The sequence below is a fragment of the Tachypleus tridentatus genome, chromosome 7, assembly GCF_004210375.1.
Source record: "Tachypleus tridentatus isolate NWPU-2018 chromosome 7, ASM421037v1, whole genome shotgun sequence".
NCBI lineage: Eukaryota > Metazoa > Arthropoda > Merostomata > Xiphosura > Limulidae > Tachypleus > Tachypleus tridentatus.
Genome location: NC_134831.1, coordinates 109818972 through 109843473, shown reverse-complemented (window position 1 = coordinate 109843473; position 24502 = coordinate 109818972). Strand labels below are relative to the sequence as shown.

The window sequence follows — 24502 nt, the reverse complement described above, 5'->3', positions numbered from 1 at the left end:
ACCTGTCAGCACTCACCACAATTCATTTTCAAACTGTTGTCTAGAAGGAAGGAAACTACCTGTCAGCACTCACCACAATTCATGTTCAAACTGTTGTCTAGAAGGAAGAAAACTATCTGTCAGCACTCACCACAATTCATGTTCAAACTGTTGTCTAGAAGGAAGGAAACTACCTGTCAGCACTCACCACAATTCATGTTCAAACTGTTGTCTAGAAGGAAGGAAACTACCTGTCAGCACTCACCACAATTCATGTTCAAACTGTTGTCTAGAAGGAAGGAAACTACCTGTCAGCACTCACCACAATTCATGTTCAAACTGTTGTCTAGAAGGAAGGAAACTATTTGTCAGCACTCACCACAATTCATGTTCAAACTGTTGTCTAGAAGGAAGGAAACTACCTGTCAGCACTCACCACAATTCATTTTCAAACTGTTGTCTAGAAGGAAGGAAACTACCTGTCAGCACTCACCACAATTCATGTTCAAACTGTTGTCTAGAAGGAAGGAAACTATCTCTCAGCACTCACCACAATTCATTTTCAAACTGTTGTCTAGAAGGAAGGAAACTACCTGTCAGCACTCACCACAATTCATGTTCAAACTGTTGTCTAGAAGGAAGGAAACTACCTGTCAGCACTCACCACAATTCATGTTCAAACTGTTGTCTAGAAGGAAGGAAACTACCTGTCAGCACTCACCACAATTCATTTTCAAACTGTTGTCTAGAAGGAAGGAAACTACCTGGCAGCACTCACCACTACTTCTTTTATTTTTCAAGTACTGTCCATAGAAAAGGAAACTATCTGTCAGCACCTTCCTCCATTTTTGTTTTAACTACCAACAAGAAGATAGGCTAGTAGTACCCATATACAGTAAACTCAATAAACTCTTTACTATGAACCTAAAAACACATATTCTGCTGTACTTCTTTTTACTTACCTGCAACATACATTACAAAAGAGACAAATCCACAGAATAAGAATTGTGTATATTCTTTAGATTCTGACAACAAAACCCTAAATGTAGTAATCTTACATTTGCATCCAATCCCAACATGGAAATATTACAATACCAAAACTTTAGAGTCTATAGTTAGAAGTCAACCAGTGAAAAGAAATTAAAACACAGAATCAGATTTTTAACATCCTGATGTGTGCTTCAAAATACACAACTGGTTTATCAGATTTTTAACATCCTGATGTGTGCTTCAAAATCCACAACTGGTTTATTAGATTTTTAACATCCTGATGTGTGTTTCAAAATCCACAACTGGTTTATTAGATTTTTAACATCCTGATGTGTGTTTCAAAATCCACAACTGGTTTATTAGATTTTTAACATCCTGATGTGTGTTTCAAAATCCACAACTGGTTTATTAGATTTTTAACATCCTGATGTATGTTTCAAAATCCACAACTGGTTTATCAGATTTTTAACATCCTGATGTGTGTTTCAAAATCCACAACTGGTTTATCAGATTTTTAACATCCTGATGTGTGCTTCAAAATCCACAACTGGTTTATCAGATTTTTAACATCCTGATATGTGTTTCAAAATCCACAACTGGTTTATCAGATTTTTAACATCCTGATATGTGTTTCAAAATACACAACTGGTTTATCAGATTTTTAACATCCTGATATGTGCTTCAAAATACACAACTGGTTTATCAGATTTTTAACATCCTGATATGTGCTTCAAAATCCACAACTGGTTTAGTTGTTGTTTTTTACTGTTTTGGTTCAATAAATAATACAAAACCTGTAAAAGACATCAGTTGTTCAAATTGTGAGACACACAAAAACGGTGGACTATAGTACTGGTTTGTTTTTTTTTACCCAGAGGTGTGTATCAACAGATATACAGAAACAGTACACCACAAAACTGGTTTGTTTACTTTTACATAAAGGTGTGTTTCAACAGATACAAAAACAGTATAACCCGAAGCTGGCTCATTTTCCTAAGTTGTATTTCAACAGATACACAAAAGCAGTATACCAATAAGTTGGTTTGTTTTCCTTTACCCTAAGGTGTGTTACAAAGGATACAAAAAAAGTCTAACACAACCGGTTAGTGTTCTTTTAATATTAAGATGTTCAAATACAAATACAGAAATGTACAACAGAACTTGTTTCATCTTTATTTTAATATGGAAGCATGGTTGAATAATATTGCAAAAACTGTGTATAATTCCCAGTTTGGTTGCAAAAACTGTGTAATGACATAACAGGTTTGGCATTTTTATTATTATTGTTTTCTTATTTATTCTAAAGTCACAAGAATTGATATAATTCCCTCTTAAACACGAGTTTAGAATAAATGAAAACTTATAAAATCAAATGTAATATAATCAAAGAGTACCTGAATAACAAATATTTATAACTTTTAAATCTGTTTTTATATATGAATTGTAAAAACACTTTTTTAAAAAGAATGAATAAACCCTATTAATATTTTTACACTATGCTGTGAGACTCCAGTATGAAGTATGTATGAAAATCTATGAACTTCAAATGAAGAAAGCCATCATACCAGGCAGCCTCCAGTCAAGTTTCATAAGTACTGAATTTTTAGACAAAGCAACATTATTGCTAATATGTGCCATTGAAATGTAAACAAACCTACAAATGTTAACGTACAAAAAAGTCTATTAATACAAGGTACTAACCTAATTAAATGTAAACAACATTCTTATGAAACTGTTACATATAAGAATGACTAATATAAACAGTTGTAAACAGTCAGTAAACATTACAAGCTTAAGTTGTTTAAAGATATTTCTGCATCAGTACATTTTAACAGTAGAAAGTTTGAAACATTTGGTAACACCAAGTTTCACACAATAGTGATGAACTATTTATCTGGAGATCTAAGATATTTAATCTAAACCAACAGTATCAACCAATCACAATCAGACCCTAACCCTTTTTAATCTGAAACAACAGTATCAACCAATCACAATCAGACCCTAACCCTTTTTAATCTGAAACAACAGTATCAACCAACCACAATCAGACCCTAACCCTTTTTAATCTGAAACAACAGCATCAACCAACCACAATCAGACCCTAACCCTTTTTAATCTGAAACAACAGTATCAAACAAACACAATCAGACCATAACCATTTTTAATCTGAAACAGTATCAACCAACCACAATCAGACCATAACCATTTTTAATCTGAAACAACAGTATCAACCAACCACAATCAGACCCTAATCCTTTTTAATCTGAAACAACAGCATTAACCAATCACAATCAGACCCTAAACCTTTTCTCTGACATCTGTAAACCAAAATACACTTTAACTGAAAAGATAAATTATACATTAGCCCAAAGATTAAAAGTATGAATACATCTTTATACAGCACCCACAAAGTTAAACACGTTCACCCAAAACATTGTTATACTGCCCTTTTTCACACATTCAGCCTTAGTCATTATTATGCTAGCCATTTTTGCATAATCATCCACAGTCACTGTTAAACCAAGTATTTTTTCACATCAACTTCAGTCATTTCCACACCGATCATTTTCAACATTTCCCCAAGTCAATATCACACTGAGTTTTTTAACACATTCAGTATCAAACATTTTCACACTAACCTATTCATACATACTAAGTGTTAGTAATTTTCACACTAATCAGTCAGTGTGTTTATTCTGTGATCTTTCTCACATAATAAACTTAAAGTGTAGTCTTTGTCCAATTGTTTTTTCCCCACAGACTTAGCTTTAGTTATGTTTATCTTGATTCATCTTTACCTTCTCAGGATATTTCTGCCTCTATACAAACACAGTTGTGCACCAAAACAGTTTTTTCAAAGCTATCTACACACTAAGTATATAACAATCATGTTTCAGAAGCATAATAGTCATCATTACTCAGATACAGTTATAATACAAGATGATTATATGTACATCTTACTAGTGCTATGCCTAAAGATTTCTTTATTAGCAACTACGTTGTCTAACAGGGAAAATTAATTTTTACAATTATGTTTTCCATAAGGTTGGTGTTGTAGTACTAAAAAGAGAAGTTCAAACCTGTGGTGCATATAGACTAACGAGACATTAACAACACACCACAACAGATTGACGATACTGTTTAAGTTGCTCTGAATTCTACACAAATCAGCTGACAGCCCTTGCATGTTGATACTTATTTCCAATCCCAATCTACTCATCTATGCAGTTGCAATATTATTTGTAACCCAGAGTTGTTGATAAGTATGACAGCTTGTCAATGTACACTGATTTATACAGACCACCAGTCTGACAGATTACAAAACAGATAAACCAAACAAAACAAAATGTGACTAGCATACTACAAATACAGTTAATATAACAAAGGCTAACACTGAATTCATTGCAAAGTTTAGATTTATTCACATCAAACGATTTCTTTTTTTGTCTCTACAATACATACCCTACAATAATAACAATCAACCATATTCATCAAGCCAGTTAATATATCATTCACTGGCAAAAGCTTCATATTAAAAACTAAATTACACTACAGAATAGTACCTCTTTATTATCCATTTCAAAATTGTGGTTTAGAAAGAAATTACACACAGAACTGTTACCAACCAACAGTCTAATATGTCTCTTTAACACTGTCACTCAAGCATCTAGGAAAATACAACTACCGTTTAGTTTTAACACCACTTCACCCAGAATGAAACAGTAAACTTTAAAACCATAACAAACACTAAGATTGAAACAGAAATAGATAATTGAAATACAGCAAAAGTTAATGCAGTTTGTTCATTGATTAATATTTCATAAACATGAGACAAAATAAGCCATTTATTGATCTGTTGAAGAAAACCTTAAAGTTAAATGATTAATTTGTTAATCTTACATCACAAAGTTTACTAGCTGGTGAAAACCCAAAATAAACAATGTAAAAAATAACTTCACAAAATGTAATTTGATCACTGGGTTTATATAAAATCACTTATTTCTAAACATCTATTATTACTAGTAACTAAATAATGTGAAAAACTATTGGAAAAAGTGAGAAATAGAAAAGGGTTGAATGAACTATTACAGAGGATTACGGGAAGGTAAAGAAAGGGTTGAATAAACTATTTAAGAAGGTTAAGTGAAGACAAATGGTTGAAAGAACTATTACAGAAGGTTAAGTGAAGACAAAGGGTTAAATGAACTATTACAGAAGGTTAAGTAAAGACAAAGGGTTGAATGAACTATTACAGAAGGTTAAGTAAAGACAAAGGGTTGAATGAACTATTTCAGAAGGTTAAGTAAAGACAAATGGTTGAATGAACTATTTCAGAAGGTTAAGTAAAGACAAAGGGTTGAATGAACTATTTCAGAAGGTTAAGTAAAGACAAATGGTTGAATGAACTATTTCAGAAGGTTAAGTAAAGACAAAGGGTTGAATGAACTATTACAGAAGGTTAAGTAAAGACAAATGGTTGAATGAACTATTACAGAAGGTTAAGTAAAGACAAATGGTTGAATGAACTATTTCAGAAGGTTAAGTAAAGACAAAGGGTTGAATAAACTATTACAGAAGGTTAAGTGAAGACAAATGGTTGAAAAACTATTAGAGAAGTTTAAATGAAGACAAAAGGTTGATGAAACTATTACAGAAGAGTAAATAAGACAAAGAATTGAAAGTAGAATTACACAAGATTAAATGAAGATAAATGGTTGGAAAAATACCTAAAACACTGACATCTACATCAAGTTGTGAATTTTAAACTGAAGATTTCTAAAGTGGAGGCATTTGACACAAACTACTAAACTGTCAAATAGCAAAAAAATAAAGAAATGTCTATGTTTATTGTATGTCGTATGGTCAAATTAAGTCCAATATGTTTATTGTATGTCATATGGTGCAGCTAAAAAATGTATTGTACTTAATTTGACCATATGACATACAATAAACATGTTGGACTTAATTTGACCATATGACATACAATAAACATATTTGACTTAATCTGACCATATGACATACAATAAACATGTTGGACTTAATTTCAAAACTGTTTCAAAACTATGCTAAATATTGAAAGGAAATAAAATTGTCAGAAATGCATCCTTGATGTAAGTACATCTCCAGAAGATGAATTACGTTCTCTATTATAAGAAGTGGTATCAAGACTGGAGCAAGCTGACTCGCATATAAAAAGTAATGGAACACCATTTTAAGAAGCTTGTCTTAAGTCCTAAAACCACACATGGAAACAAAACAAAATATCCCAGAACTTGTAAAATGAAAAATTTCATTTGACAAAATTACTGAAGGCAGTTCATTAAGATGGATTTTGTAAAGAATGTTAAACATTTATTAAGTTTTAATAGAAGAAAAAGCATATCAAGAAAAGTAACATTACAAGATTAAGACTTCAACCTCTATAACAAATTGTTTTTTGATTATACAATATTGTCTTGCTGTTGCATAAAGCAAGAGAACTATTCCACAAACAAAGCGTTTCATTCTTTAGTAATCTTTAAAATAACCTACATCTGCACTTCTTCTTCTCCAAACTGGCAATGGTATTGAAAAGTTTGCTCAAAAAAACATGGAGAAGCAAGAAAACTTTCCTATAAGTCTAAATCACTATATTCTGAATCAGTATCGGTGAACAAATCTAGCATGTCTTCAATGTCCAGGTGAAACAATATCTGATCGCTGTAGAAATCAAAGAAATCCCACAAAAGTATTCTCTGTGAAAAAAAAAAGGAACTATGTTAATATTAGGTCTCATTTTGGTAACTGTTGGAACACTTTACTGATATAAAAATACAATGAAAGTGTGTTAACCAACTGATCAGTAGACTATCAGAAATAAATTTTCAGTTTTGGAAAATTATAACTTCTCATACAGGACTTCCTTTCTCTCACAAGATTCACTAGGATCCAACATTAGAAAGAGGGAGGGACCTCACTAGGATTCAACATGAGAAAGAGGGAGGGTCCTCACTAGGATTCAACATTAGAAAGAGGGAGGGTCCTCACTAGGATTCAACATGAGAAAGAGGGAGGGACCAGTGCAAGGGAATAACAAATGAACCTCGCTAAAAGGACACTTCTGAAGAAACAGATCAGATGATCTGAGAAGGGACAATGTACCAATTCTGAACCAGATATCCTTTTGCCACGAACAGTTACAAACAAACATGGTGGAAAAGGAAGGGAGTACATCCAAGTCAGGAAGGTGATCTCAATCAAACAAATAAATAAATGAAGAACTCAATCGCACACAAGGAAAGTGGATAAAGGATGATGGATCTCATGGTGTAGAATGGTTAGGTCATGTCAGACCTTAGTTGGTAAGTCAAATACCTCCAAACCCAAAACGGCATACCATCATCACCTCATCCCTAAAATTGTGGATGTGAAGAAATGACTGACTCCAAGGTATGGAACAAGAGCAGCATTCAGCCAAGAATCCAGGAATGTAGCATCTACTATCTGAAAGAATTCCATTTCATGGAATCAACTATCACAAAAGTCAGGCTGGTCCAAAACATCAAAAAGTCAACAATATCACCATTACATGAGAAAATGAGGAAACAAGAACAGAAACAACCTAGCACACAGAAGGAAGAAACAAGGGAGGAAGATGGACAACTCCTGTGTGAGGACTAACATAAATTTACTCACTAGATAAACAAAAATCATTCTGTGGGGTACCAACATTCACATGAGAACAGGACAAGGACACCTAATTGAAGGAATGAACTGCATTGACACTGTCATATGGGTCATTAAATCCAGAGGATGGTATGCCTTCTACACCAACACCCTACTCTGCCTGAACTAAGTAGGTTATAGCCACCTGTGTGTAACCCATTGAGCAGGAGGCCTCCACAGTCAACCACCCAGCAGCTCAGCACTGGCACATGGTAAAACTTCCATACTCAACTGAAAGAACATTTGAGAGCCCAGAGAAACAGCTAACCTCAGACATTGCAATGGGTAATCACAAAACTTTATTTTGACAAGCAGACTATATTGATTTATTCAGTCAAGGCATAGCACGAATGGGCAGTTATTCCCTTCTGCTTTACCCACGCCATCCATGAGTGGTACAGTCTAAAACAAGACTATTTATGAAACGTACATCACGAGGTGACTGACTCTCCAGTGATCTTGTGAAACGCCTCATTTCGAAGGTAAGAATGCAAAGCCATGGAAAGAGCACATAAATCAACATTACATACAGTGTAGATTCATGTAGAAAGACTGCCTGGTCAGGCACCACTTGCCACAGAGCAGAATACAATACATGAAATTCAAAGCAAGGGCCTTTTGAAAGAAAAGAAAGCATTAATAAAGAGTTACCTAAAGTCTCAGCCATTCATTTCCCATTGTCTTCATCATGTTGTGGTTTCTGCATCCTCGGTATTTTCTACCATCAGTTTTTTTGTTTGTTTTTTTTAATTTCTCTCAAAGCTACACAAGGGATATCTGCTCTAGCCATCCCTAATTTAGCAGTGTAAGACAAGAGGCAAGGCAGCTAGTCATCACCACCCACCTCCAACTCTTGGGTAACTCTTTTACCAACTAATAGTGGGATTGATCGTCACACCCCCACAAATGAAAGGAGGAGCATGTTTGGTGTGATGGGGATTTGAATCTGCAACATTCATATTAGGAGTCAAATGCCTTAACCCACCTGGCCATGTTGGGTCTTCTATACTTCAGACTTTGATTTGGCTAAGACACTAGATGAATGGCTGAAGGGTGCTCCACATGCCTAACTGTAAAATCTCCTCCAAAGGTCAGTCACCAGAGAAAAGAAACAATGGAAATGGTGAGAAAGTGGATTTAATGGAAGGTGACACACAACAAGGGAAGAGGAAAAAAAGGAACAAGTCAACTGAATTAAATAATGAATACAAGAGAGAAAAACCCCAAGAGAAAGATGGTTATCAGGAAATAAATAGATAGGAATGGGAACCTCTGAAAGAAGCTTTGTAGGCAATATAACAATGATGGGCACATACCAAACATGGAAGTCCATCTGGATTAGGATGAGAAACAAAAGGAAGGGAAATAAGCAAGAAAGTAGCAGTTACCCTTACAAGCTGCTGAAGAAGAAGATATGTTGGATAATACAGTGTGAGAGTGACACCAAATATATCCAACTGACAACACTCACAGGCTAAGAGGAAAAGTTACCCTTACAAGCTGCTGAAGAAGAAGATATGTTGGATAATACAGTGTGAGAGTGACACCAAATATATCCAACTGACAACACTCACAGGCTAAGAGGAAAAGTTACCCTTACAAGCTGCTGAAGAAGAAGATATGTTGGATAATACAGTGTGAGAGTGACACCAAATATATCCAACTGACAACACTCGCAGAGCTAAGAGGAAAAGTTACCCTTACAAGCTGCTGAAGAAGAAGATATGTTGGATAATACAGTGTGAGAGTGACACCAAATATATCCAACTGACAACACTCACAGGCTAAGAGGAAAAGTTACCCTTACAAGCTGCTGAAGAAGAAGATATGTTGGATAATACAGTGTGAGAGTGACACCAAATATATCCAACTGACAACACTCACAGGCTAAGAGGAAAAGGAAATATGCCTTAAGGAAAAGCCAAAACAAAAAACACATGACACTGGGTTCAAATGGAGATAAAGTTAAGAGAGCACAAGATTAATGTCTCAATTCAAAAGTATTGGACAACTAGGCAGCCAATGTATCCAGAAAAAATGGATCAAAAGTGTAAGGACAGGGGAATGAAAGACCCTGTGGTAATAAGAAAAGCAAAAAGTATGATAACAAGGTATCAAGGAGATGGAAGATCCCTTTGCAAAAAAAAAGTCATGAAAGAAACTGAGAGACGTCAGCAACTGTTAGACGAGAAGGCCAGGGCCCAGATGAGAAAAACATTCCATTTCCATTGATACACAGCCATGGATGAAGAACAAATGGAATATGCTAAATGAAATGTTACCCACTTTGAGATATCCTCACCAGTGGACCAGACAAAAGCCAAGAGTAAAGGTGAAAAACATGAAATGTGGAATGCAGAATGAGTGATCTTGTTTGACAAACGAGTTTGAGAAATAATGGTAGCGAGATGGGAGGAAACAACTGTAACTAGAGCAAGCAAGGAAACCACAGTTGAGCAGGCCATTAAGGAACAATCAGAAGAACTTTGCACAAAGTGATATATGGATGAGGTAGACTACACAGTGAAGAAATCATATAGGAGAACAAACATAATGGAACTTGTTTGACAAATCCTGGTTAAAGACATCTATAGATAAAGCTTGAGAATGGGAAACAGGAGACCAAATCAAAAGTAACCGAACATTGAGGGGGAACCCAACAATTGCAAAGCTGCCAAAAACAAGTAAATTCTATCCGTTTTAGAAAGATAATCAACCACATGGTCAAAAGCACTCAGTATGTAACACACCAAATGAATGGGATGATCATAAGGAAAACAAGAAGATTCTAGGTGAGAAAATACAAGGATCTCAACTGAGTGCTTGCCCCATTGAGGACTGAGATGAGCCACCACTGTTGAACTGTCAGAGTGGATCATGACCAACCGATCTCTGGAGATAGAAAAAAAAATAAATCCAAAAGCCCAATAAGCAGCAAAAAGTTTGAGAATGCTCATATGAATAGAATGTTCCTTCACCAACCAACAGCCCAAAATCATTTGGTAGTGAACCACACACCCCAGCCCTGAAGAAATGTATCAATGAACATGTGCAAATCTGGCTAAAGAGAAGGAATTGGGACACCTACTGAACTACGAGCCTTGTCCATAATGTGGAAAAAAAAAAACGTGGTTGGAGAATACCAAACAAGTTTCCACTGGTTGTGGAAGACCCATTGAAGGGGCAGTGTATGAGCCCAACTGAAAGATATGAGAAGAGTCAAAGACCTCATCCCCAAAACAACAGAACCTTGTGAGCAGTGTAAGGGTAGTACAAGGCATTCTGAACAGCCAATTCCAGGGAACAGAGCCAGAAAGGTTGAGCCTTACTGAGATAGGTGTTAAAGAAAACACCCAAATGAATGAGGTACTGGGTTGTATGAAGAAAGGATTTCTCCAATTTCATCAACTAATCCACCCAAACAGTTTCAAGAAGAAGTTCATTACTATGACAGTCCAACTCCTGTTTGGAAAGAGCAATAAGAAACCAGATGTCCACGTAAAAGTAAAGCACAACCTCGGAGCAGGAAAATAAAGAGTGAAGCTTTGCACTTAACACCAAAAGACACATTGCAAAAGCATGTCCGAAAGGAAAGTCACAAAATTGGTACACTACTCTACAATAGATAAGCTGAAGGTGGGAAAATGCAGATAAGCATTACAGACAATCACTTGGTCATCTAAAGACCTGGAGTAAAAGCCCAATAAGAGTAAGGTAGAATTCCATTGTGAAATTTGTGGCATGAATGCATTGTTTCAGAAAGGATAGGTCAAAAACCACCCTACAGTCCTCAGTCTTTTAGGAACTGCAAACAAACAGTAGAACCTGCTGTGTGAGGAGCTCTTATATTACCTCATAAAGACACTGGTGCAACGAGTGATCCTGAAAAGGAAGAAAAAAAATAGACACACTGAATAAAGGAAGAGTAAGAAATGGGATAACAAAACTTTTTGACAATACTTTGTGAAACCAAACATCTGATATGAAAGGGCTCCACTAATGAACAAAAGCTGTCAGATGAGCTTCTATCAAAACAACTGTTGTGTAGTGAATTGCCATGAAAAACAATGAACAGTGGCATCATGGGAAGAAAGAACAAGCAAGTGCTTGGAAGGGAAGGAGATAGGAATCAATGCCATGCTTGGCTTTATGTGAGACAAATGAGCCACCAGATGAGAAAGGGTGGATTGCTGTTGGACCTAAGTGACCCTAGACTCTGAAAGACTCCAAAACTGTCCAACATGAAGCATCTAAAAAATAGGATCCATACATAGTTTCTGTAGATAAGGAGCCAGGAGATGAGTCCATGACAATATGGCATCATGACCCAAAAGGTCTCAAAAATAAAGAATCCCCATCTGAAAAGCCAAAGCTAAAGATGGCAGGCAGAATAACAAGGAACTGAGGAGGGAGAGGACATATCCAGAAAAAACCCTCAAGGGAAAAATTTAGGTCATAAGAAATAGGACTAACAGACAAAACATTGCATACCTGACAAACAAAATTCAAAAAATCCAATGAGGGTTGAACAGAATCATTGAGCAGGGTGTAGGAAGGCAAAACAAGCTCTAGAGGGAGAAAGACAAGTAATTGAAATCCTAATCAGTGTGGCCAGGATTGAAAGGTTCAGAAGGAGCTATGACATTGATTTGTATGAGAGACATAATGGAATCTTTAATTCCAATGGGGATGGGGGAGCTGAAGGCTTGTGGTATGCATTGTAAATTGTAAAAAATTACATATAGAGGGCAGCACAATATGGAAAGATTTGATAAATGTAATAGGACAATCTTCTGGTCACACTTTAACACAGACAAAATGCTAATACAGAAAATTATCTTAAGTAATGTAACTCATTCTTTTGTAGACAAAAGTTCCAAAAGATAAGACTTACATCGACTGTTTCCAGTTCACCATCCTGATTCTGTCTGCGACGTGGCCTGGGCGGTGGAAGTTCTGCTTTCCTTCCATCTGGATATGCATGTAGGTAGAAACAAGCACCACCAAATGGACAAACCCCTTGTCCTTGTCTAAAATACTTACAAGGTTTTGCACTGGAGAAAAGGAAAAAAATACACAAAGAACTCAAATATCAGCAACTTTCTAATAATTTCCAAGTGTATTCTACGATTTCAGTATTAAAACTCAAAATATCTTTACAATAACTATCTATCTTAAAGACCTATAGTTTGTGTTTTTTAGCCTTTCTTCTGTTTCCTTCACTTACCTCAGATAAGTGTTGCTGTGAACCATTTAACAACACAGACATACACCACATAGAACTGTTGAGAGAAAGTCAACCTATCAGCAACAACTAACGTTCACATATTGTCAACCTTAACAGAACTGCTGAGAGGAAGTCAACTTATCAGCAACAACTAACGTTCACATATTGTCAATCTTAACATAGAACTGCTGAGAGGAAGTCAACTTATCAGCAACAACTAACGTTCACATATTGTCAAACTTAACATAGAACTGTTGAGAGGAAGTCAACTTATCAGCAACAACTAACGTTCACATATTGTCAACCTTAACATAGAACTGCTGAGAGGAAATCAACCTATCAGCAACAACTATGGTTCACATATTGCCAAACTTAACATAGAACTGTTGAGAGGAAGTCAACATACCAACAACAACTATGGTTCATATATTGTCAACCTTAACATAGAACTGTTGACAGAAGAAGTCAACCTATCAGCAACCAGTAAAATGTATAGACAACAAAGATACAAAAATATTTACTTCTAAATTTAGAGTCTCCAATGATTAAAGAGAACTTTTATTGAAAACGTTAGTGATATAAGAGCAAATAGTTTAATTCAGAGATGATTTAAGTTTAAAACTGAATCAATATTTTTATTTTGATGCTAAATGTTATGGCTTGGCCCTAAACCAGGCAATCACACAGTGTGTCTTCACTTTAAAATAATTATACCAACACTTACAACACTTATAAAGTTTGACATCCCTCTCACACCTGTCATTAAAATCATAATGTACAGAAGATAAACTATTCTATCTAGATAAATGCATTGTGACTTTTATTACTCCTCCTATTTTAAGAAATTAATTGTGATGTGACATGAAGCATACACTGACTTTTATATAGGTGAAATCAAAATTTATGAAAGTAAAATCAAACAGCAATAATTTATTTATCAGTTATTTCTGAAGTTCGTAGTAATATTAAAATAATTAGGCTTTTTTTTTTTTCAAAATTAAATTTCATTTTACAATCATGGGTAATATTTATAACAAAATTTGATAACAGTTTATTGTATGCCAAGCAAAAGTGCCTGCCTCCAGTGTTGGAAAATGCTTATGTTAATGTATCAGTTAAAACAATTTTATGAAGTTCAAAAGACCAATTGTGCTGCAGACTTGGTTTCACAAAAGAATAAAAATGTAAATTTACCATATTTTATTGTTGAGTGGTTCTTAGCACCAATGATGTTTTACAGTGGAGTTTATAAGCAGCTCAGAGCTTTGGTTCTTAGTGAAACAGAAAGAATGTTTGACACTAACTTGTTAGTAATTAATCATACTAACATTCTATAATATAATCATACTAACATTCTATAATATAATCATACTAACATTCTCTAATACAATATATAATATAATCATGCTAACATTCTATAATACAATATATAATATAATCATACTAACATCCTGTTTGTGATATAATATTTAACGTCAATATTATTCATGCCTGTCCTCCAATCACTTCAAATGTGAATGTTAAGATTTGTCTACATGCACAACTTTTCAAAAAATACGATTATTATTTTATTTGCATTGTTCCAGTGTTGTCCTGAAATAGTCCTAACCATGAATGTTATTTTGTGTGAGTTTTTATAAGAACATACCAAAAGTGTACAATCTATCTTTTATATCACTTCACATAATTGCATTATGTCAAACATACAGGATACATCCATCACCTATCAAGACTTGTATAATTATATTTGATTAACTATACTGAACACAAATGACATTTTGTCAGGTGTGTAAGATACATCCATCACCTATCAAGACTTGTATAATTATATTTGATTAACTATACTGAACACAAATGACATTTTGTCAGGTGTGTAAGATACATCCATCACCTATCAAGACTTGTATAATTATATTTGATTAACTATACTAAACACTAAACACAAATTGCATTATGTCAGGTGTGTAGGATACATCCATCACCTGTCAAGACTTGTATAATTATATTTGATTAACTATACTAAACACTGAACACAAATGACATTTTGTCAGGTTGTAGGATACATCCATCACCTATCAAGACTTGTATAATTATATTTGATTAACTATACTAAACACTGAACACAAATGACATTTTGTCAGGTGTGTAGGATACATCCATCACCTATCAAGACTTGTATAATTATATTTGATTAACTATACTGAACACAAATGACATTTTTTCAGGTGTGTAGGATACATCCATCACCTATCAAGACTTGTATAATTATATTTGATTAACTATACTGAACACAAATGACATTTTTTCAGGTGTGTAGGATACATCCATCACCTATCAAGACGTGTATAATTATATTTGATTAACTATACTGAACACAAATGACATTTTGTCAGGTTGTAGGATACATCCATCACCTATCAAGACGTGTATAATTATATTTGATTAACTATACTGAACACAAATGACATTTTGTCAGGTGTGTAGGATACATCCATCACCTATCAAGACTTGTATAATTATATTTGATTAACTATACTGAACACAAATGACATTTTGTCAGGTGTGTAGGATACATCCATCACCTATCAAGACTTGTATAATTATATTTGATTAACTATACTGAACACAAATGACATTTTGTCAGGTGTGTAAGATACATCCATCACCTATCAAGACTTGTGTAATTAATTATACTGAACACAATACTCTACCTTGTATAATTAATTATACTGAACACAATACTCTACCTTGTATAATTAATTATACTGAACACAATACTCTACCTTGTATAATTAATTATACTGAACACAATACTCTACCTTGTATAATTAATTATACTGAACACAATACTCTACCTTGTATAATTAATTATACTGAACACAATACTCTACCTTGTATAATTAATTATACTGAACACAATACTCGACCTTGTATAATTAATTATACTGAACACAATACTCGACCTTGTATAATTAATTATACTGAACACAATACTCGACCTTGTATAATTAATTATACTGAACACAATACTCTACCTTGTATAATTAATTATACTGAATACAATACTCTACCTTAAGGCCTGTTTATAATTAAGACTTCTATAATTAATTATACTGAATACAATACTCTACCTTAAGGCCTGTTTATAATTAAGACTTGTATAATTAATTATACTGAATACAATACTCTACCTTAAGGCCTGTTTATAATTAAGACTTGTATAATTAATTATACTGAACACAAAACTCTACCTTAAGGCCTGTTTATAATTTTCAATTATTTTCTTTTTCTCGTCTTCTTCCTCCACCCAGTACTGACTTGGTGTTACAAAATCTGACGACACTCTACATTCTGGGCAAGCTCTGTATATGATAACCAAATATAGCTGTATCAATTAATCGAAATTCATCATTGGTAATATATAATAATAATATACATAATAATCACATATCAGAACTGAATCATTGCTAATGTACACTTTACAGAAACAAAGTCAAACTCCATTAGCTCTTACAAAAATAAATCAACTCAACACAACATTACATACAAACTACAACAACACACAGTACAATACTGAATGAAGATATTTACCTAGTTGTAAGATTAAGAAATACACAAACCTGATATGCTTAGATGAAAACTCTTTGCTGCTTCTCCACTTACGAATACAGCTGACGCAGAAAACATGATTACAATTTTGCAAAATTCCAAACAACCTTTCCTCTCGTGGTTGTTTATCTAAAACAGGTTCCATACATATCCCACAACACTTCCCAACACTCCGCTGAACAGCGAAAGAAAGCTCCATATCTCGTTCCACTTCCTTTAAACAATCCTGATGAAAAATTAATTTATCAGAAGAAATAACCTGAATATCACAAGTTAGGATAAGTCTGAGTTAGAACAGATTGTTCCTTCATCTAAGATAAATCTGAGTTAGATCACATTGTTCCTATATCTAAAATATATCTAAGTTAGAACAGATTGTTTCTACATCTAAGATAAATCACATTGTTCCTAGATCTAAGATAAATCTAAGTTAGAACAGATTGTTCCTACATCTAAGATAAATCACATTGTTCCTAAATCTGAGATAAATCCGAGTTAGATCACATTGTTCCCACATCTAAAATTAAACTGAATAACAAAAGTAAATTGGAATGTACACGTGGTTTTAGCATCAATGGTGATACTAGAGATGTTATCTCTAAACACAAACAATATGACCTCATGTTATACACACTGGTGGTAAGGTGTTTTAAATCTGTAACTTGATAAACATTGGAACAGACACACGTTTGTCAACCTCAAAAAGCTTGAAGGGAGCAAAATTGTGGAAGTGACAAAGCATGATGTAACTCAAGGCTATCCACAGTGTAAACAATGGAAGACAAGTATCAAGATGGTATTCTATGGGATATCACTGGTAAAGTATACCACAATCAGAAACTGTAGTTTTTAAGATGTCTAATACATTATATAAAGTTATTATGCTATACAAACAAAAATGTGAAACATGAAAGTGTTCCATTATTTGGACATTAACAAACAGAAGGTATGAGTTTTACACATGGGAATAATGAAACCAACAGAATGTTAGTACAGCATAACTTATTAGTTTTACACATGGGAATAATGAAACCAATAGAATGTTAGTACAGCATGACTTAAGAGTTTTACACATGGGAATAATGAAACCAATAGAATGTTAGTACAGCATGACTTAAGAGTATGTGAGAAGCTAGACATCAAAAGGGAAACTATCTGCACATCTTCAAAAACTGTGAGAACAATTCCAGTTTACCAATACAGGTGGAAACAAAGTATGAAAAGAAACAATTTATGTATTGTTACACCAACATTAAAGGATCAAAGTAAGTATCTTTCAACACTATTATTCTTGATAACATGACTGGGGTTTTTGAAAAGTTAACTCAAAAGAATATGTAAACACATGGGTTCTCAGGGTTAGAAGCACCAAGGAAAAAACTCAGATCAAGATGAAAGGGAAACATGGAAAGAAATATTTCTATAAATTTTTCTCAGACATTCTCTGATGTGTCAGAGGGTGTATCATGTAATGTGTCAAAGGGTGTATCATGTAATGCATTAAAGATTTATTTTAATTCGATAATCACAAAGTTTACATTTACTGAAAATTCCAAAAATAAACCAGTGAAAGTCAAACAGTTTTCTATTGACACAAGCCAAACGTGTTTTATAATATCAATCACTAAACATTCCATACACAGACAAAATCTGGGTTAATTTCAATACTAACATATTCTTCACATATAATAAACCTTCAACATGTAGACAAAATCTAGGTAAATTACCGTATTTCTACATTCTTCACACATACTAAACTTTCCACATGTAGACAGAATCTATGTAAATTACTATTTATATATTCTTCATATATAATAAACCTTCCACATGTACACAGACTACATAAATAACCCTATTTATACATTCTTCACACATACTAAACTTCCACGTGTACACAGTTTCTAGGTAAATTACCATATTTTCAATTCTTGACATATACCAACCTTGCCCATGTAGACAAAATCTAGGTAAATTACTGTATATATATATATATATACATTATTCAGGCATACTAACCTTCCAAAAGATTGACAAAATCTAGATAAATTACCCTATTTATAAATTCTTCACATATTCTAATCTTCCACATGTTGACAGAATCTTTGTAAATTACCCTATTTATAAAGTCTGATGTAGTTTTATCTATATTTGGACTATTTTAAGCCCTTACTAGTTGTCTGCTTTAAAATACAGCCATATTGAATTATCTCTGATGTGTCCATGATGGAGAATCCAACCCCAGATTTTAGTATTTTTAGGCTTAACTAACCCTTATGAATATCAATCCTTTACTATTAAGTTTCTGTTAACTCTTTCAATCCAGGTATTGTTTTATACACGACATGACATGAATGTTTTAGTGTCTTGCATTCAAAATGTTATTAAACTATATTTTGTTTGTGGTATATCAGTTATCATAGCATACAATCATAGCTAACAATCCACAGTTTAATAGTATATCAATTCTATATTCCAGATTTTCCCTGATGTGATGAATGTGACATTTTCATTAAGCATGTTATTTTCTCTATTTTTTCCACCATCCTTTGAAAGAGAAAGAAATGTATATCACTTATAACAGAATAGTTATTTCTCAGACAAACCATAAAAAGACTTCAATTTATTTGATTACAAAGCTACCAACTGAAACACAAACTCTTTCTGCCACATCGACTCTTTGAAAATGTATTCACAGTTCTCTGTTCCGTTTCATTATATATAACAAACAGAAAGTTAATGTACTTATCCATCAAATGACATATTAGATATCATTGCATTCTGAACAGGTAACAGACAGTTTCACTCAGAGTACAAGCAACAATCCTGTGAGAAACTTAACGACTAGCTTTAATTAATTTGAGACGACTGTTGTTGCATCACTGAAAAGCCAGAAAAATTGTAAGAGGAAGGTAAAAATTGTCTACTTCATGCATATTATTAGTCTATGTTCTTTAGTGCATTATTTAGTTAAATTAGTTGTATTAGTACCATTACTGTATAAAAGTAGGCTTAAATATCCTTGATAATGAACCACTAGAAGAAAAGATTTGAAAAGTGTGATATTCCTGTTTAAAATGTCATTATTATAAAAACTATAAATCTATTTAGGTTAGATTATATAAAATGGATATTAATAATAAAAAAGTTTAACAAGACACATGATAAGTATGGGAGTTGTACATGGGTAACATAATTCCATAGTATAATGTTAGCAACGTGTAAATGTTTGGTTTACAACTTGTAATGTGCAGACAGATTATAATGCTGACACATTCAAAGAACAATCAAAAGGACCACAAAACAATAAATATTAGTTATAAATAGATATACATTGTTATAAGTTAAAGCTAGCTAGGTCAAACAAATGTGATTTTATGTTACAATTTCAAGTCATTCTAGAAATACAAAAATGGTTATTTAGATTAGATTTTTTGGTGGTCATTAGGTCATAGGTCAGTCAAATTTACCTTAGAAAAGAGTAAGTAACTAATGAAACAAAGATTTACTATTTCTGGGAATAGAAAAACTATTTTGAATTTGAATGTGAAACTCCTTTTGCACACAGATTATTCAAAACAAATACTCAATATATTCATAGACAAATCTTTTAGTTTACTGAAAATAGTTGAGTAAAAAATATGATTTTTGTATGTGAAATCCTTCAATGTTAACTGAAATACTGCCAGTTAGAAGTATAATGTTAACTGAAATACTGCCAGTTAGAAGTATAATGTTAACTGAAATACTGCCAGTTAGAAGTATAATGTTAACTGAAATACTGCCAGTTAGAAGTATAATGTTAACTGAAATACTGCCAGTTAGAAGTATAATGTTAACTGAAATACTGCCAGTTAAAAGTATAATGTCAACTGAAATACTGCAAGTAAGAAGTATAATGTCAACTGAAATACTGCCAGTTAGAAGTATAATGTTAACTGAAATACTGCCAGTTAAAAGTATAATGTTAACTGAAATACTGCCAGTTAAAAGTATAATGTCAACTGAAATACTGCCAGTTAAAAGTATAATGTCAACTGAAATACTGCCAGTTAAAAGTATAATGTCAACTGAAATACTGCCAGTTAAAAGTATAATGTCAACTGAAATATTGCCAGTTAAAAGTATAATGTTAACTGAAATACTACCAGTTAGAAGAATAAGATTTGTAAAGGCTTTAAACAAGCACAAAGAGGTCATGTGGTTGGTCAAACTGACTGAGTCTGTGTTGAAAGAGTTAATAACAAACACATAACAAAATGTTTTAGTAAATGCATTGAAGAATATAAAATTATCTTATGGAAGTAGAATTCATTCTCACAAGACACGTAACAGTAATCAGTTTGTATAATATTGCCCAAAGACAACGTAAAAATACACAACCAATTACAAGTAGAATAAGATAAGAAATTGTAATTAATTAATATAACAACACAAAAACCTCAAAAATCAAACAAGAAATATTTTGTAACCTGCACAAAAGTGAACAGGTCACATTAAAAAAAAGCTCAAATCTAATAAGCTATTCAGATAAATAATCCTTTCGTCAAACTTACTACAAACTGTGGATGTTTGTGATATATCTACACAAACCTTCTGACAATCATTCTCAAAGATAAATTTTGTTTGTATATCTGAAAAAAACACTTACATCTCTATGCTGACTTCTTTGTGTTTCATCCAAAGGATGTAATACTGGCTTATTACAGATGTCACACACTTCCCCATGTAAATACTGACAGGTGTTTCCAAACGGGCACTCGTCACCAGCAGTGTACGGACATAGAGGGACAAGCTGGTGAACAGGAAATGATGCCGTATGGCTGACTGTGTCACTTGACTTTACTTTCTCTGCGTAAGACTTTATTAATGCTAAAAAATTCATAAAAAAGGAATTAATTCACAACATCCAACAATAAAAATTAAAGAATGACTTTCATTTGAGTCAATCTATAAGTTCTTTTATAATGATATTTGTATTTCTACAGATACACACAATATATACATTAATAACCATTTTAGCATTCAATATTAGGGGCAGAAACAAACCTGTGTAACTATATCATTAATTACTATATGGAGTATTGTTGATAACAATATACACAATTAATTAAACTCATATTGTTAATCAGTCATTAAAATAACCTCTACAGCCTTACATTCTGTTCTAAAATAACATTAAAAAGGTGAAAATCAAACAGAGAAAGGAATTGATTTTCTTGGCTGTGGATTAGTTATCTCTCATAAGACAATAAAGAAAGATTTCTGTCAAAATGTTTCCTCAGTTCACAGTGACACATATCATTCAAAAAATAGATTTATAGAAATTATCTTCTCTCCTATGTACTAACAAATTAAGTCAAATGAACTACAATGAACCAAGTTAACTGACTGGTGACAGTAAAGTACAAGTCTACGTTCAGTACAATGAACCAAGTTAACTGTCTGGTGACAGTAAAGTACAAGTCTACGTACAGTACAATGAACCAAGTTAACTGACTGGTGACAGTAAAGTACAAGTCTACGTACAGTACAATGAACCAAGTTAACTGACTGGTGACAGTAAAGTACAAGTCTATGTTCAGTACAATGAACCAAGTTAACTGACTGGTGACAGTAAAGTACAAGTCTATGTTCAGTACAATGAACCAAGTTAACTGACTGGTGACAGTAAAGTACAAGTCTACGTACAGTACAATGAACCAAGTTAACTGACTGGTGACAGTAAAGTACAAGTCTACATTCAGTACAATGAACCAAGTTAACTGTCTGGTGACAGTAAAGTACAAGTCTACGTACAGTACAGTGAACCAAGTTAACTGTCTGGTGACAGTAAAGTACAAGTCTACGTACAGTACAATGAACCAAGTTAACTCTCTGGTGACAGTAAATTATGAGCAAGGCCACAGGAATCTGTCAGTACAGTGCTTGTTTGTTATGATGTGTTTAGATTTATTTAGTACTTACATCTAGGCACAAACTCTGGGGCATTAACCCAATCTGATGACACTTTCTCTAGATGTGATACTTTTCTCTTTCCTTCTACGTCTCTTCCACTGCCACTTGAATGACTTTGCTTCCTAAGTATTGTCATCCCACCTAGAAACCAACATATTTTGTTCAGACTTAATATTTGTAGAATTACTGGCATCAATACTCCTCTACAGGACATTTACTCACGTTTTCAGCTATTTACTGCAATTAATTAGATGTGTGAAAGGTACATAACATGGACTCTACAAAGTTGTTCTTAATTACTGAAAATAAAGGATGAGGTCCTCACACCACTGAAACATCATTCTTTAACAATACAAGATGAGGTCCTCACACCACTGAAACATCATTCTTTAACAATACAAGATGAGGTACTCACACCACTGAAACATTCTTTTACAATACAAGATGATGGTCCTCAAACCAATGAAACATTCTTTTACAATACAAGATGAGGTCCTCACACCACTGAAACATCATTCTAGTGCATCAAAATAAATTAAATCAATCATTATCAACAACTTTAGGATAAAAACATAGTAATCTAACAATGTGTTTGGAAACAATGTTTAGTATAACTCACCTAAAGTTCTCCAACTCAACATCATACAGAACAATGTTTAGTATAACTCACCTAAAGTTCTTCAACTCAACACCATACTGAACAATGTTTAGTATAACTCACCTAAAGTTCTCCAACTCAACATCATACAGAACAATCTTTAGTATAACTGACCTAAAGTTCTCCAACTCAACATCATACAGAACAATGTTTAGCATAACTCACCTAAAGTTTTTAAACTCAACATCATACAGAACAATGTTTAGTATAACTCACCTAAAGTTTTTCAACTCAACATCATACAGAACAATGTTTAGTATAACTCACCTGAAGTTCTTCAACAACATCATACAGAACAATGTTTAGTATAACTCACCTGAAGTTCTTCAACAACATCATACAGAACAATGTTTAGTATAACTCACCTAAAGTTCTCCAACTCAACATCATACAGAACAATGTTTAGTATAACTCACCTAAAGTTCTCCAACTCAACATCATACAGAACAATATTTAGTATAACTCACCTAAAGTTCTCCAACTCAACATCATACAGAACAATGTTTAGTATAATTCACCTAAAGTTCTCCAACTCAACATCATACAGAACAATGTTTAGTATAACTCACCTAAAGTTCTCCAACTCAACATCATACAGAACAATGTTTAGTATAACTCACCTAAAGTTCTCCAACTCAACATCATACAGAACAATGTTTAGTATAACTCACCTAAAGGTCTCCAACTCAACATCATACAGAACAATGTTTAGTATAACTCACCTAAAGTTCTCCAACTCAACATCATACAGAACAATGTTTAGTATAACTCACCTAAAGTTTTTCAACTCAACATCATACAGAACAATGTTTAGTATAACTCACCTAAAGTTCTTCAACAACATCATACAGAACAATGTTTAGTATAACTCACCTAAAGTTCTCCAACTCAACATCATACAGAACAATGTTTAGTATAACTCACCTAAAGTTCTCCAACTCAACATCATACAGAACACTGTTTAGTATAATTCACCTAAAGTTCTCCAACTCAACATCATACAGAACAATGTTTAGTATAACTCACCTAAAGTTCTCCAACTCAACATCATACAAAACAATGTTTAGTATAACCCACCTAAAGTTCTCCAACTCAACATCATACAGAACAATGTTTAGTATAACTCACCTAAAGTTCTCCAACTCAACATCATACAGAACAATGTTTAGTATAACTCACCTAAAGTTCTCCAACTCAACATCATACAGAACAATGTTTAGTATAACTCACCTAAAGTTCTCCAACTCAACATCATACAGAACAATGTTTAGTATAACTCACCTGAAGTTCTTCAACAACATCATACAGAACAATGTTTAGTATAACTCACCTAAAGTTCTCCAACTCAACATCATACAGAACAATGTTTAGTATAACTC

General features: G+C 33.4%; 1 protein-coding gene across 2 annotated transcripts in view; it reads right to left on the bottom strand.

The window, feature by feature from the left end:
• Positions 1 to 4367: 4367 nt before the first annotated feature.
• LOC143256389 (putative E3 ubiquitin-protein ligase makorin-1) overlaps positions 4368 to 24502 on the bottom strand; it is a 49802-nt gene continuing 29667 nt past the window's right edge. For both annotated transcript variants that reach the window (XM_076513570.1, XM_076513571.1), the window contains 6 exons: positions 22475 to 22606; positions 21159 to 21379; positions 16522 to 16736; positions 16153 to 16263; positions 12569 to 12728; positions 4368 to 6704 (listed from right to left, as the gene is read on the bottom strand). In XM_076513570.1, coding sequence (XP_076369685.1) covers positions 6582 to 6704; positions 12569 to 12728; positions 16153 to 16263; positions 16522 to 16736; positions 21159 to 21379; positions 22475 to 22606 — 962 coding nt within the window. In that variant the 3' untranslated portion in view covers positions 4368 to 6581. The remainder of the gene's footprint in view (positions 6705 to 12568; positions 12729 to 16152; positions 16264 to 16521; positions 16737 to 21158; positions 21380 to 22474; positions 22607 to 24502) is intronic.